Source organism: Pterocles gutturalis, unplaced genomic scaffold (genome assembly GCF_000699245.1).
Source record: "Pterocles gutturalis isolate BGI_N339 unplaced genomic scaffold, ASM69924v1 scaffold25272, whole genome shotgun sequence".
Classification (NCBI taxonomy): Eukaryota; Metazoa; Chordata; class Aves; order Pterocliformes; family Pteroclidae; genus Pterocles; species Pterocles gutturalis.
In genome coordinates this window covers 2656-17230 of record NW_010113520.1, presented here as the reverse complement: position 1 = coordinate 17230, position 14575 = coordinate 2656, and the positions used below count along the sequence as shown (strand labels likewise).

Here is a 14575-nt window from a genome sequence, read left to right as displayed (position 1 = left end):
GAGGAGGCAAAGGTGTCCTGCACAGCTGTCGGGACGCAGCTGGGTCGCCATCCCACTTCTCTGTTTTTTGGGAATCCTGTGGACCCTGGTACACAAGCAGTTGTGCCGATGGGTGTGCTGCCTCTCCCAGCCCTTGCCCGATTTTGGCTGCGTGGAGCTTCCAAACCTGGCAGAGGAGCGGAGCCTTTGGGACTTTGGGATGGGGTTGTTCGTGCCAAGCAAGTCAAACATGCAGAGCTGTGAATAATTCAGTGCTAGTTTGTCTGGCACAAAGTGAGCCTCCAGCAAATCAAAACAGCACCGAAATCCTGCGGGTAGGATCTGGAAAGTTGAGCCTGAATAAATAAGCCTACAGACGTCCTATGGCATGAACCTGGTCCTTCTGTATACATAAGAGTTCCCAATTTAGATCTGGCTCGGTTTCAGTCTGCACAGCATGCCTGGATCCTCTGGAGAGCCCCTGCCAGAGCTGCTGCCTTCAGCTGGGCTTGATGCAGAGCCGAGGGTGGATGTGCTCAGCTGCAGCCACCAAGCCCAAGAGTTGTCTCCTTACTCTTTTTTTTTTTTCTTTTTTTTTTCTTTTTTCCCCCCTTGCAGAATGTCAGGATTGACCCCAGGAGCATTGCCTTCACCATGTGGAAAGACGTTCCCGTTCCTTTCTACCTGTCGGCGCACTTCTTCGAGGTGCTGAACCCCGAGGCGGTCCTGCGGGGAGCGAAGCCGGTGCTGAACGAGCGGGGACCCTACGTGTACAGGTCAGGTACCGCTTGTGGGCCAGCTAGGTGTCAGCCTGGCCACCGCGCTGCCTGCCTGGCTTCTGGCTGACTCCTCCGGCAGGAGGATGTGGCATTAGCACACTTGGCGTGAGTCCAGTGGCGTGGGATTTTGAGGCGACCCGAATGTGTTCTAATTGCTCTGATCTTGCTTACAGCCACCAGTTGGACTGCTGGCCGCCGGGGTGGTGGGGCTGGTCTGTGCTTCATGGACTTGTGGAGCTCAGTCCCATGTTGGGATGTGTTGGGCAGCCAGACTTGGACTGATATGGTCCAAATGAAGGCAGTGAGGGGTGTTGGTATGGTGATGGGCAGCCCTTATCTTCAATGTGGGCTTGTTTCATCTTCATTCTGCATTGAAGAGTCCAGCTCCAGAGCTGGAGTCAGTTCAACATCAAGCTTTATGGATTGGCATGAGACCTCTTGTCTAACATGAGGCCCAGAATCTCCCTAACATGAATGCTTTGGTCATGAGAACCAGTATGGAGCACTCAGACCCGCTCAGTCCCACCTGCAGCAGGGCTGGGTCTGTTTGCCGTGGATGAGGATGGTGGGTGAAGCCCCAGGTGCTTCTCTGGACCTGAAATGTGAAGTGATGGTTGATGTTGAGTTGAGCGTGTGAACTTGCCCGCAGATAGCGATATCCAACACATCAGTGCCTACACATGTAGGCGGAGTTAGGTCAGCAGGCTAAGCAGGCTCATGTGGGAAGATTATTGGTTTAATCTAAAGCTGGTTGAGTGGCGCTGGGGGTACCTGGCAGTATATATGTGCCCTCATTTCCCCTAGGCTGGCGAGATTAACGCCGTGTGGATTCTGTATGTTGTGATCCCGTCAGTCGCTTGGCTTGGGGAAAACGCTTCACTTACCATAAATAAGAATAAACAAAGGGGCAAAGCTTATTAGTGTCCTTGTGTTCCCGCTGAGCAAGATTAGTGCCCTTCCCTGATGTGAGCCATAAAACACAGGCTCCACAATAAAGGACTTTGTTTTTGCTGGTGGGGTTGAGCTTCAGCTTTCTCAGGAGCTGGAACAGGCTTGGGGACAACCTTGTGCTGCTGTGGAGCATTGCAACCCCTATGAGATGGGCTGTCCCCATGGCGTGGAGCGGCGTGGTGCTGGCGGTGTGCTGGAGATGGCATGGCCCAGAGCCCCGAGGAGCGGGAGATCTGTGGTGCTGCCCTGGACCTGGGAGCCATCAGGGAGCTATGGGGCAATCCGTGTGGGTTCATGGATTGGGCTTGTGCCATCTTGTTTGGTCCTCTCCTGTTCTGCAGGTTGTTTTGGTGTGTGGGTTGGTGTCGGTCTGCTTATCTGGGTGTCTCTCTGATGGGGCTGGGCTTTTCATCAGCTGTAGGTGAAGTGACAGAGGGCATTTATGGTTTTGGCTTGGAAGAAACACTTGATGTCTGCAAGTTGCTGCAGAATCCTGTCTGCCAGGGGTGCCTCACTCCCTGGCTACCATCTCCTCCTGCTAGACCCTAACCCAGGTCTCGACGCTGCCTGCTCTGCTGTCACCTGGCTTCTTGCTGGGGTTGGATCTCCTTCCTCTGCTCTTCAGAAGCAAGCCCAGCCCTGGGCAGGCCATCCCTGCTCCACACACATTGCATGGTCACTTCACAGGAGAAGGATCCAATGCTCTCTCCCGTCTCTTTGCAGGGAGTACAGGTATAAAACAAATATCACATTCCATGACAATGACACCGTCTCCTTCCTGGAGTACCGAAGACTCTACTTTCAGCCGGACTTGTCCAACGGCAGCGAAAGTGACTACGTTGTTGTGCCAAACATCATGATGATGGTAAGAACTTGCTCCTTGGATGAATACCACCAACTTGGGAGCTTGCGGGGAGGGTGGTGATGCCCAGTGCTGACTCAGCTTGCTTTCTTGGAGGGCTTAAGGCTAATTGAGCCGTGAGATGGTTAAACTTATAAAACACAATGTTCTGCCTTCTGGGTGTTGGTTGCTGTGTTGGGCTGTTGCCCTTCCAAAAGCAGAGTGTGCAGATGGGCTGGCAACGCAACCTCCTCCGAGTGTCCTCGGGGGAAATGAAGCCAGGGAGCCCTCAGCTGCTTTCTTCCCAAGCTGAGGGTGAAGGGTGAATGGTGAACCTCTATCCAAAGGGTTTCTCCAGGGCTGTAGGGGGGTGCAGCAGGAGGACCTCGCTGAGCACCAAAGATGCCTTGCTTCCTCCTTGGTGAAGATGGAGCTCTCATCTCAGAGGTTTGTTTTCTTTCCCAGGCAGCATCTGTAATGATGGAAAACCTGCCAAACTTTGTGAAGCTTTTACTGAGCGGAGCCCTGGCTGGCCTGAAGCAGGAGGCGTTCATGAACCGGACGGTGGGGGAGATCATGTGGGGGTATGAAGACCCTCTTATAGACACAATAAATACGATTGTTCCTGGCCTGATCCCTTTCAAGGGGAAGTTTGGCATATTTGTAGAGGTGAGTAAACTGTTGCTTGGGAACACTAAAATGACAGCAATATTGGTCTTGGGACCGAGCGTCTGGGCTATCCTCCTCGCAGGCTGTTTGGAGCAGCCGTGTGTGGCTGGTGGTGGCTGTGAAGGCTGCCTTAGTTCTCTCCTCAAGCAGAAATCCATGTGTTGGAAGCTGTCGCTGGCAACTGAAATAAGTAAAAGTTCAGCAGCTTCCAGTGGGAAGCACTCCTAGAGCTGAAGAAGCATGCAGAGTCCTTGACATTTTGCAGCCCTGCTGCGTATAATGGATTAAAAGTGAGTTTCTTCTCTCTGCAGTTCAACAACTCCCATTCGGGGCTGTTCACCGTGAACACGGGCATGAAGAACATCAGCAGAGTTCACGTCGTGGATACATGGAACGGACTAAAGAAGGTGAGTGTTGGGCCGGGAACCTCTCACACAGGGGTGGTGCCTGATCTAGAGCAAGATAACCTGAAAGCTCCCAGTGCTGTGGTATCTCTGGGTCAGAGGTTTGAAGGCAGGTTTCTGCGGGACTTTACCGCTGCAACTTCTGTTCTATCAAATTGCCAGAAGGCAGCTGTACGGCAGGAGGCTTGTCATGAGTGTCGGCAGGAGGCTTGTCATGAGTGTCGCTTGGACTCCATTGAAATGCTGATGGAGCTGGTTGCTTCTAGGAGTTGAAGTCCCTGGCTCTTGTGGCCTGTGTTTAAGGTGTTATTTAAATGTCCTTGCTAAAGGGGTGCTTATTTTTCCTTGTGGAATTCCACTCCTAACTCAAATGAACCGAATCTACAGATCGGCCACTGTGGGAGCACTTGGGATGGGGGATCTTGTCCTGTTCCTCCATTCATTGAACAGATGTTTGAATGGAAAAGATCTTGGAAGATCTTCAATGTTGGTATCTTTTTAAGCTGAGAGTGGACTGAGATGAGATATTAGGAAGAAATGTTTCCCTGTGCGGGGGGTGAGGCAGTGGCCCAGGTCGCCCAGAGAAGCTGTGGATGCCCCATCCCTGGAGGGGTTCAAGGCCAGGCTGGGCTAGTGGGAGGTGTCCCTGCCCATGGCAGGGGGGGGAACGAGATGAGCTTTAAGGTCCCTCCCAACCCAAACCATTCTGTGACTCTATCTCAAGCTCCATGGCAGCAGAGCAGGGTGGTGGCTGTCCCGTGCAGGGGTGGGAGCCAACTCTCCAGCGAGCTTGTCGTCCTGAGCTCTTCTCTCTCTCTCCATCTCCCAGGTGAACTACTGGCGGAGCACCGAGTGCAACATGATCAACGGGACCGCGGGGGAGATGTGGCCACCATTCATGTCCCCGACATCGCTGGAGTTCTACAGCCCTGACGCCTGCAGGTGAGGCCACAGCTTGTCCCTGGGTGGGTGGCAGGAGATGCAGCGCACATCCTGTGCCCGCAGAGTCCCTGTGCTGTGACACAGAGGCTCAGGGCTGGTTTCTGCAGCTGAAGTTCAGCTGTGGTTCAGTGTCGCAGTATCTGAGCTTTGCGAACAGTGTCATTGTCTAATTAGCAGCGTCTTGTGGTGTTCGTAAATACCTTCCAGATCGCTGGAGAAATCTGATGTGCTGATATTGAATCTGTGGAAAATAACCAGGCGAGATAAGATGTGGGAGGCGAGAGGAAGAAGTAAGAGTTGTCATAAGGAAATGCAACTATAACCATTTGTGGAACTATTTCAGCTGACTAAACGCTTGCAGAAGGGATGTTGGCAGGGAGAGCTTCTGCCACCATTTCCAGGCTGTGGCTTTTTTTTTTTTTTTTTGCCTAGTTCATGCACTGCTGGACCTGTTTGTCCTGTGTAAGACACCCTGCCCTTAGCTGATCCCACAGGGGTTAAAGTACCCTGCAGAGCCTGCCTGGGGCTGGAAGGAGGGCAGGGGTGGCACAAAACCCTGTCCCCAGCTTGGAAGATAATGTTAATTCAGGCTTTGTAGATAGTGCTGCAAAACAAGCAAGTGCTCTGTTGGATAGAGAACAATGACCTCTCCAGCTGAACAAGCAGAGTCAGCTGAGCCCAGTATTAGTGCAGTAATGCCTCTACACAAGGGCCATCAGCAAACACCAAAAGAAGCCAAGGACTTACAGGGAAGTTTACCAGTAATCAAAGTTTAAACATACATACCTGTTTCTGTAAAACTACAGAAATGTGCTGGGAACAGAGCATGTTTCCAGAGAAGGCATAATGTGAAGTGGAGGAAACCAAGCTTGGTTTCTCGTAGCGCAGGCGGTTCTGGTGTGACAGTGCTGTGGGGGAAGTGGCTGTGCCTCTTCACCAGGCAGTGCTGTTTCTTCTCCCCTGATCTCTATCTCAGCCTCTCTGCTAGCCCAGCTGGCTAGAAAGCAGTGACAAACCTCAGCTGATAGACTAAGGGCATGTCTGCCTTGCTGCAGGGCAGGGAATGGCATGGGATGGCTCATCTCCTGTGCTGTTTGCACAGAAAGTGCAGCTGATGCTGATGTCCCTACATGGATGTCCCTGCAAGGCAGGAAAGGCTTTGTCTGGCTGGTGTGCTGCAGCAGCCTCTGCCTTCTAGCTGGAAGGTGAGTGCAGCTGAGAAGCATGCAGGTAGCTGCTGAACATGCCCTGAATCCCCCATCCCTGGTGCTGGTCTCAGAAGGCAGCTGTGTGAATAAGCATCCCCCTTGGCTCGCCCAGGCTGTCTGCATCCCTGCAAGCCTCACTCGAAGGACCACACGTGAAGGAAGCAAACTTCCCTCCTGTAAACTTGCATCTGTCCTGGCCAGCTGGTAGCAATAATGCAGAATAACATCCCTAGCCTTTTGTGTATATAAAAAAAAATAATCTTGCTGCATAATGTTGTTCATAAGGTAAAATATTCCACTGTCCTGGCAGCCTGTATGCTGGAGTTGTGCTGCAAAAGAGGTTTAGCTGGTGTCCACCCTCGGTAACAGAGCCCTGCCACCTCGGAGCCAAGGCTTGCACAAAGAGGGGATTATCTCTTGGAGAGCAGCCCTGGGGATTACTGCGTGCCTTTAAACAAATCTCATCTGGGTGCTGCAAACAGATTTATAAGCCCGAGTTTTCTCTCTGTACCTAGTCCTGACCAGCCCTTTATTTGTGCTTAAAACATGAAAGCAAATGGCTTAAATGCTCATTCCCCATCCAAAGCACTGCTCCAACCATTTATCTTGATCTCAAAGTCTAAGTTACATTGCAACCGCATCTTATCCAGCAAAGATAAGAGCCTGCTTGTGAGGTGAGAACCTGTTGGCTAATCCTGATCCTTCTCCACTGAAACCCTTCCAGATCCATGACACTGGTGTACGAGCAGTCCGGGAAGTTCAAGGGTGTGCCCACCTATCGCTTCGTGGCACCAAAAACGCTCTTTGCCAATGGCACAGACTATCCACCCAACGAAGGCTTCTGCCCCTGCAGGCAGTCCGGCATCCAGAACGTCAGCACCTGTAGGCTGAGTAAGTCCTTTCCTCCTTGGGCTCTCCCTGCCGGACCAGTATGTAGGGATGTGACAGGACATCTGTAGGGATGTGACAGGAGCTTGGCTGGCTGGGAAATGGGCTCTGCTGTCTGCCAGAGTGCTGCGAGGTCCCGCCGGGGTCTGTGTGCACGGCATTCTTGTTTGCACGCCTGCAGGCATCTCAGCAAGGAGGGAAAGGGGGAAGAAATCCCTATGCCCAAAGCCTCCATGGTCTGCAGCCCTACGAAAGCCTGGTATTTTGGGAATGCCCAGGCATGCGGTGGGAGTGTTGTGTCCCCTGGGCTGGGGAGGTGGCAGGCAGGGGAGCAGGGGTGGGAAGAGGCAGGGCACATAACTTCCTCATTACGTGTTAACTTTGGACACGGAGTGCAGGTCACGCAGGAGGGAGAATTCAGAGTTAGTGTCCTAACCCGTGTCTGGGTACGGTGAGTTACTGTGGCATTGCGTGCAGGAGAGGGGGGCTCAAACACGGGGTCTTGACCCTCCCACAGCAATGGAACAAGCTGCAGGGAGGGAAGGGAAGGAGCTTGGGAGGAGAAAAGTATAAAATGCATAATAAGTATGTTCTCATCCAGATGCACCGATGTTCATTTCCCATCCTCACTTCTACAACGGTGATCCGTCCCTGGTGAACGCCGTCGAGGGCCTCCACCCCAGCAAGGAGCAGCACGCGCTCTTCCTCGACATCCACCCGGTGAGTCTGCCCGGGGGGTATCACCCCGTGGAGGGGTCTCTTCTCACCCCGGGGGTCCTGCCTGGGCTGGGTGGGGGACCCTGCCACCGGCTGCGCGGTGGCCTCACTTTGCTCTCATGACACTGATTTGAGGAGGTTCCAGAGTGCAAAGACTGGCAAGGACATGTGCAGATAAAAAATGTCAAAGCCATAAAGTAATTAAATAATTAGCCTGGCTTCTAGAGAATTGCAGAACTAATTATAAGCATAATTGTTTCGATAAGCACAGCTGAGTTCTTCCCAGACTTGGGTCCATGACACCAGGAGGTGTATCTAGCAGCAGCCCAGTTACTCCCCAAATCTGCAAAGACGTCCTGCCATGGCTGGCGAAGCCTGACTGCGCTGCAGCTGAAGCATCGCCACAATTTTTGGGCTGGCTGCTTCTACTCTCTCAACTTGTCTCTCTGGCTGTTTCTGCACTGGACTGTCGCAGCGTTATGTTTTCAGCGTATCTTTAGCTAAGGGTGCAGTCACCACCGTGGTGATGAGCTGGGGTGTCCTGAGCCATCCTTGTCCCAGCTGCTGGTGGGGAGGGGACTCTGGAGGTAAGGCGAGATGTGCTTCTTATCTAAGCATTGGGTTCTCTCTGCTTTTCTTATCGCAGTTACGGAAATCTAATTAAGTTTATTACAGTATCAAACATCTCCTGATAACAGGACCATTCCCTATATCCTTATCTAGCTGCAGCCTGCTGACTGCAAACAGGGGCAATCTAACAAAAACTCTCTGCCCTTAAAAATGTGTTGCAGAACTGCAGTGTCATGAGAAACCAATGCCTTAGTGCGTGTCAACAAGCCCAGCTTTGAAGTGTGGTGTTTTCATGGTCTTAGGGCATTGCTGGACAGCAGCTGTTGGTTCCTGGTTATGAGGAATGTTCTGTCCTTTGCTGTGCATGTGAATCTTTCGCATTGATGATGCATTTCCATCTTGCTGCTGGTAGGATGAATGACAGAAGAGGCTCATCAAGCTTCAAAAAATACTGAAGTTGCTATTAAACCACCCTGCCTAGGGAGTCACAGGTTGCATATGTTACTGGGTGATTTGAGCTTGTCTAGGTTGGGTCCCACAAGCCCAAGTCGCACAACACCTCCCTGGTTCGTGCTGTCTGCCCACTGGATGTGCCCCCACATCTGTCCAGGTTAGCTTCGTGCCTCCAGACTGCCCCACGGGATGTGCTCCCGTCTGAATGCTGCTGCGTGCAGCCATCTCGCTGGCTGGTGAGCATTCGAGTGAAGGGGACAGACTGCAAACTGCCGTTGGGACAGTGCTGTCTCTCTGTGAGCAGTCAGCCCCAGAGCCTGGGGACCGGTGCCTGGTTGACTGATGCTTGTGCATTGCTGGAAACTCCAGCCATGCTCCTGGTCTGGTGTGTGGTGGCTGCGGTGGATGTCAGGATGATCCAGTCCATCGCTCTGGAAGGTGGCACCCAGAGCAGCTGTGCTGGAAAGTGCGGGGCTGCTCTTGGGCAAAGCTCCCCAGACACTGTCTGTACTGATGAGCTGGTTGGTCTCTTCCTCTGCAGATGACGGGCATCCCCATGAATTGCTCCATCAAGCTCCAGCTGAATCTGTACATCAAGCAGGTCTCTGGTATAATGTAAGTAGTCACCTTGTAGAAACGGCCATCTCCTGTCCTCACGCTGGGGTCACTGCAAGATTTACTCTCCCCAAACGTGAAGTAGCTTTACCATTACCAGTTGTCCCAGTTCTAGAAGCCAGCTGGCTCATGTGGTGACATGTCAGCTATTCCAGTGACCTGGAGCTGCCATCCTTTAGCAGTGCAGCATGTGGCTGCCTGTCTGCTGGGCTCCTGCAGTGTTCCTGCAGCTGATGGAGTGGCCACTCGTCCTGCGGAGGCACAGGAGCCCATCGCCCGCCCTGTGCTGCTGCTCAGGGGGTGTTACACCCAACGTGGAGAGGCAAAGCACGCTCTGCCTGCAGGGCTGACCGCTGAAGCCTGTGTCCAAGGCTTTCAGCTCTATGAAAGCAAACAGAAGGGCTCTGTAACAAAGCTGTGTGGTGCCAGATGTTAAACACCCACAAGGGTGGGAGCGTGCACTTGCTGTTTGGCTCTGGTGCATCCACCAGCAGACAGCCCCGATGCTCTGAACCGGGCTGCAGCACCCTGTAGCGCAAGGGACTGAGACATCCTGGAGCTGCGTGAAGCTTTAGCATTACAGTTCACTGAGTTCGTGTACCTGGAGCCCAGATTTGGGCTGGCACTGTCTGCTGGTGTCAGAGTTAAGCACAAAGGGAAGCATGAGCTCTCCTCTTGCATGAAAAGCCCAAGCTGGACCTGGGAGCAGCTCATGGAAGCAGCTGGAATTACTGCTTCCTTACACTGGTTTCTGACTGCTGTCAGTCTGTGAGACCCGTCCTTTTAGGAAGAACTGTGACCCTGCTTGTGGCCTGATCAACCAGAAATCCAAGTGCCTATTTGTTTTTTTTCCCCCTAGGCAAACAGGGAAGATTACACCAGTGGTCCTGCCGCTGCTGTGGTTTGCTGAGGTGAGCTGCCTTCCCTGACCTGACTCTGCAGAGCATCTCCTGCGGGAGGGGGAAACTGCTTCCCCATCACCCGGGGCTGGGGAAGCTCTGCTTTGGGTAAAGCGTTAAGCCAGCCGGACTAATTAAGCACCAACAGAAGGCTTTGCAATACTTGGCAGTGTCGTTAATCCCTCTGAGCTGAACAAACCCTGCACTATACTCGGTAAACCTCTGGCTCTGTCCTGGCTGTGGGGTTCTGTAGGGCCTGGAGCAGAGCTGCCAGCATCCCTGTGCTAACGTGGGAGCGCAGTCCCCAGCTGTCTGCGGGACCGGCTGATTCCATCTCTTCAGTAAAAGCTTCTAGCTGAGTGAATCTTTCATCCATTCCCCAATCTGTGCTGGGAGAGGGGTTGTGCAGCTGCTCTGTCTCAGCCCTGGCTGGGAGGGAAATGCCACTGACAGCTTTGCTTTCTTTTTTTTGAGCAGAGTGGATACATTGAAGGCTCAGTCCTGAAGCAGTTTCACACCAACCTGGTGATGATCCCGTCCGTGCTGGAATACCTGCAGTACATCTTCCTCGGGCTGAGTGTCCCGTTCATTATCTCAGCAGCTGTACTCATGGCAACGAGTCAGGTAAGAACTTGCAGATGTTTGATGGGAAATGCCGTTAGTCAAATCAGACCTAATCAGATGATGTAGATTGGGCTGACAATCTAACACTCCTGAGGAAACATTGGCTGAGGCCACGAACCGTGTCCGGATGGTGCCAGGTGCCAGCACACAGCAGCAGGGCTTCCTCAGCCAGCCGGCAACTGGTCTGCGAAGAGATAACATAAAGCATTTCTGGCCATCTCTGTGCACAACAGATAGAAGCGGGTTCCTGTAGGAGGAGGCATTTCTCAGCTCATCCAGCTAATGAACAAGCCAGCCGAGCCAGCCAAGCCAGCCTCCGTGGAAAGCAGGGGCTGTGTGCCGTTGCACAAATCTCTGCAGGGTCCCAACAGTTTTCTAACCTGAGCAGAGCCTTCTCGAGAGGATGTAGCTACTTGAGCACAGCTTCTTCACCCATGAAATGCAGTCACCTGTGTTCTTGCAGGAGGGGCACAGACACTGTGGCTGCTTCTCAGCCCAGCCCCACTTTTTTTTTTTTTTAACTGAAATTCACTTGTTTCCCTGCGAACTACTCAAATAGCTCTGAAAGTTAAAGCCTGCAGGCTTTCGTGCATCTGGGCTTACTGAGAAGCCAAGACCTTTGAAGCCTGTGGGGAGCTGGCCCCCACTGGGCAGGACAGTGAGGGTGCCTGCCTGGCACACGACTCTGGTCTGGGCTGTACAGACAGAATATAAACCAGTTAAAACACTGGCTCCAGCTCCCAAACATCCACCTGATAACACTAAGCTCCCTAAAAGCCTTAGCTCTTGAAGCAGAGCTCTAGCTCCCTACCCTAACCTGTATCAAAGCAAGCTTATCGAGGTTTGAACTACAGTCAGATGGCTTGAGCTGGCTCTAAAGCTGCAGAAGGGAAGAGGCTGCTTGTGGGGATGAAAAGGCAATGGTGAGAGTGGTAAGGGGGGAAGCACGTGCCAGGGGCTGCTCTTACTCAGCCTCCCGTAACTGCCCTTACTGAAACGCTAATGCAAACCCCCTTTAAATAGCACCAGGGTTCTCCCAGTGTTACATAATTGGATTTTAACCAAGCCTACAACTGCTTAATTAACTTAAACACATGATCCCCAATCCCCTTGTTCCTCCACTCACTTCCCTGCAGGCTGGGAGCGATGTGAGGGCTGAGGGGTCGGCGGTAAACCCTTCCTGTGCTCCCCAGGCGGTCAGGCTCCGAGGGTGCAGAACCTCTGCATCAGCAAACGCTGGCAAACAGACTTCACTGCGCTGCGTAGCACCAGCGTATCTGAAAAATGTCAGAGTTTGCTGGGCAGCTCTTTGAGCTGTATTTGGGTGCTCAGCCAAAGGTGTCATGAAGTGCTAGAACTAAAAATCACTGCAGGAAGTGCCCAACTAACAGGAAAGTGATTAAAAAGCCTCAATGACCTTATAAATCTCCAAGGAAGCTGTGCAACAACACATGAAGATCTCTGCCTGATGACTAGATAGGAGCTTGTAAACTGGAAGACAGCAACTGGCAGCCAAGGTGTGTTCCTCATCTGATCGAAGCGTTGCTGATCTAAGCGATGATTGCTTAATCACGCACAGCCCTCCCTCTGGAAGCCAGAGGGGACACTGAGTGGGGACATCGGCTGCACCTTCATGTGTGTGCCCATGTGAAGGTCTCCCTGAGCCCAGCTTCCTCCCAGAGTATTTTGTGTGCCTCTGGCTTCTGGAGGGAGCAGCGTGCTCTAAACCCAGTCCAGACGAGGTACTGTGAAACGCTGAAATCTTAGTCTAGTTTGTAGTGGAGCCAGTTTGAAATGCATCTGTTGGACCTGCGCTTCTAACAATCCGTAGATCTGTACAGGCGTGAAACATGCCCAGACGCCGCAGCGTAACGCTCCTCTGCTAACGTGGCCCAAAGCCTGTGTGTGGATTCATTTAAAAGGCAAACAGACCATTTTAAAACTGGCTCGACACTGACCAGAATCTTAATTAGGGCTTAGTTTAACCTAAATTTTAAAATCTTCATTAATAACTAGATTCTAGTTAAACAGTGATTTAAAAAAAATCTCCTCCTCAAATTGGAACCCTCCTGGAATTCGTGTCCAAGTGCACCATAAACCAGCCTCATTGTCTTCTAGGAAAAATGCTCTTTATTTTGGAGTAGCAATAAAAAGAACTCAGACAGTAATAAGGCCAACCAGGCCACTTCTGCCAAAAAGCTGCCTCCGGTTAAGGGGATGGTGTTGCGGGAAGCCAGACTGTAGGTGGGTACCCAGTCAAGGTAACACGCTTTTCTCTCATCCTGATTTGATTAAACTTTGCTTAAAACCAATCAAACGGGAACTTTACTGTCCACATCTACCAGACATGCCCTCTTGGCAAGCTCTGATGTGATGATATTGTCTCGTGGCTTTATTCAGGGCAATTAGATGTCTTAATACTCACACTTAACCAGGCTGCGAGCCCATGCTCTGATTGTTTCTCCTGGTGGACCTGACCTGCAGCCCTGATAATATCAGCAGGGATCAGGGTGAAAAGTAGGGTTGGTGTGAGGAAACACTTTTCTTGCTTGTTTCCCCCCCTCCCAGTGTTTGGGATCCAGAGGTAAGTTTTTTTGAATGGGTAAAAACTCATGGGGGGATCAGAGGTTGTCACCTGGTGGGTGTCACTCCCCTCCTGCATGCAGGGAGCCTTGATGGAAAGGGAATTTGTGATGTATAAAATATCTGGGTTTGTATTACAGGCTCACAAAAAAATCACTGAATCGTTGAGGTTGGAAGGGACCTCTGGAGGTCATCTTGTCCATCCCCCCTGCTCAAGCAGGGTCACCTAGAGCTGGTTGCCCAGGACCGTGTCCACATGGGCAAGGATGGAGATGCCCCAACCCCCTTGGGCAACATGTTACAGTTTTTACAGTTTTCACAGTAAAAAGAACAAGTGTTTCCTAATGTTCCGATGGCACCTCCTGTGTTTAAGTTTGTGCCCACTGGCTCTTGTCCCATCCCTGGACACCACTGCGAAGAGCCTGGCCCTGTATTTACACCCTCCCTTCACATTCTTGTTCACAGCCCATTAGGTATTTATATACATTAATAAGGTTCCTGCTGAGCCTTCTCTTCTCCAGGCTCTCGGTCATGTGAGAGATGCTCCAGTCCCTTGATCATTTCAGTGGCCCTTTGCTGGACTCCTTCCAGTAGGTCCATCTCTCTTCTCCTGGGATGGACCTGGATGAGGTGTGGCCTCATCAGTGATGAGGAGAGGGGAAGGCTCACCTCCCTCAACCTGCTGGAAACACTCACAGTGCAGCCCAGTATGCTACCCAGGCACACTGCTCACTCGTGTTCAGCTCGGTGTCCACCACGACCCTCCAGTCCTTTTCTGACAAGCTGCTGAGGGTGGGGTGTTCCTTAGCATGTACGTGTGGGGTTGTTCTTCCCCAGGTGCAAGACCTCGTGAGGTTCTTGCCAGCCCATTTCTTCAGACCGTTGAGGTCCCTTGGGAGGGCAGCATGACCTGCTGGTGTATCAGGCGCTCATCCCAGTTTTGTGTCATCAGCAAACTCACAGGTCATTAATAATGATGTTAAACAGGACTGGACCCAGGATTGACCCCTGGTGTACATGGCTAGTTACTGGCCTCCAGCTACATGTCATGCCACTTCTCATGACCCTTGGGTCCTGGCTGTTCAGCCAGTTTTCAGTCCACCTCGCTGTCTGCTAATCCAGCCCATACCTCATAGCTTCTCTATGAGGAAGAAGCCTTACTGGGGTCCAGGTAGACAATGTCCACTGCTCTCCCCTCATCTATCAAGCCATTAAATCCATCATAGAAGTTCACCAGGTTGGTCAAGCATGATTTCCCCCTGGTGAAGCCATGCTGATGAATCCTGATGGCTTTCTTGTCCTTCATGTGCCTGGAAGCGGTTCCTAGGATTCGCCACTCAGTCACCTTCCCAGGGACTGAGGGGAGGCTGGCCAGCCTGTAGTTCCCTGGGCACTCCTTGAACTTCAAGACAGGTGTGACACGTGCTCTCCTGCAGTCTTAGGGCACCTCTCC

General features: G+C 52.1%; 1 protein-coding gene across 1 annotated transcript; it reads left to right on the top strand.

Moving 5' to 3' along the window:
• Positions 1-597: 597 nt before the first annotated feature.
• On the top strand, positions 598-12783 carry SCARB1 (scavenger receptor class B, member 1; the record flags this gene model as incomplete). The annotated part of the gene is made up of 11 exons (XM_010074540.1): positions 598-755; positions 2433-2574; positions 3016-3219; positions 3531-3626; positions 4453-4565; positions 6498-6664; positions 7263-7381; positions 8943-9016; positions 9876-9927; positions 10393-10539; positions 12658-12783. Coding segments are annotated over 11 exons (1398 nt in total), but the record flags the coding sequence as incomplete, so codon positions are not given.
• Positions 12784-14575: the final 1792 nt, after the last annotated feature.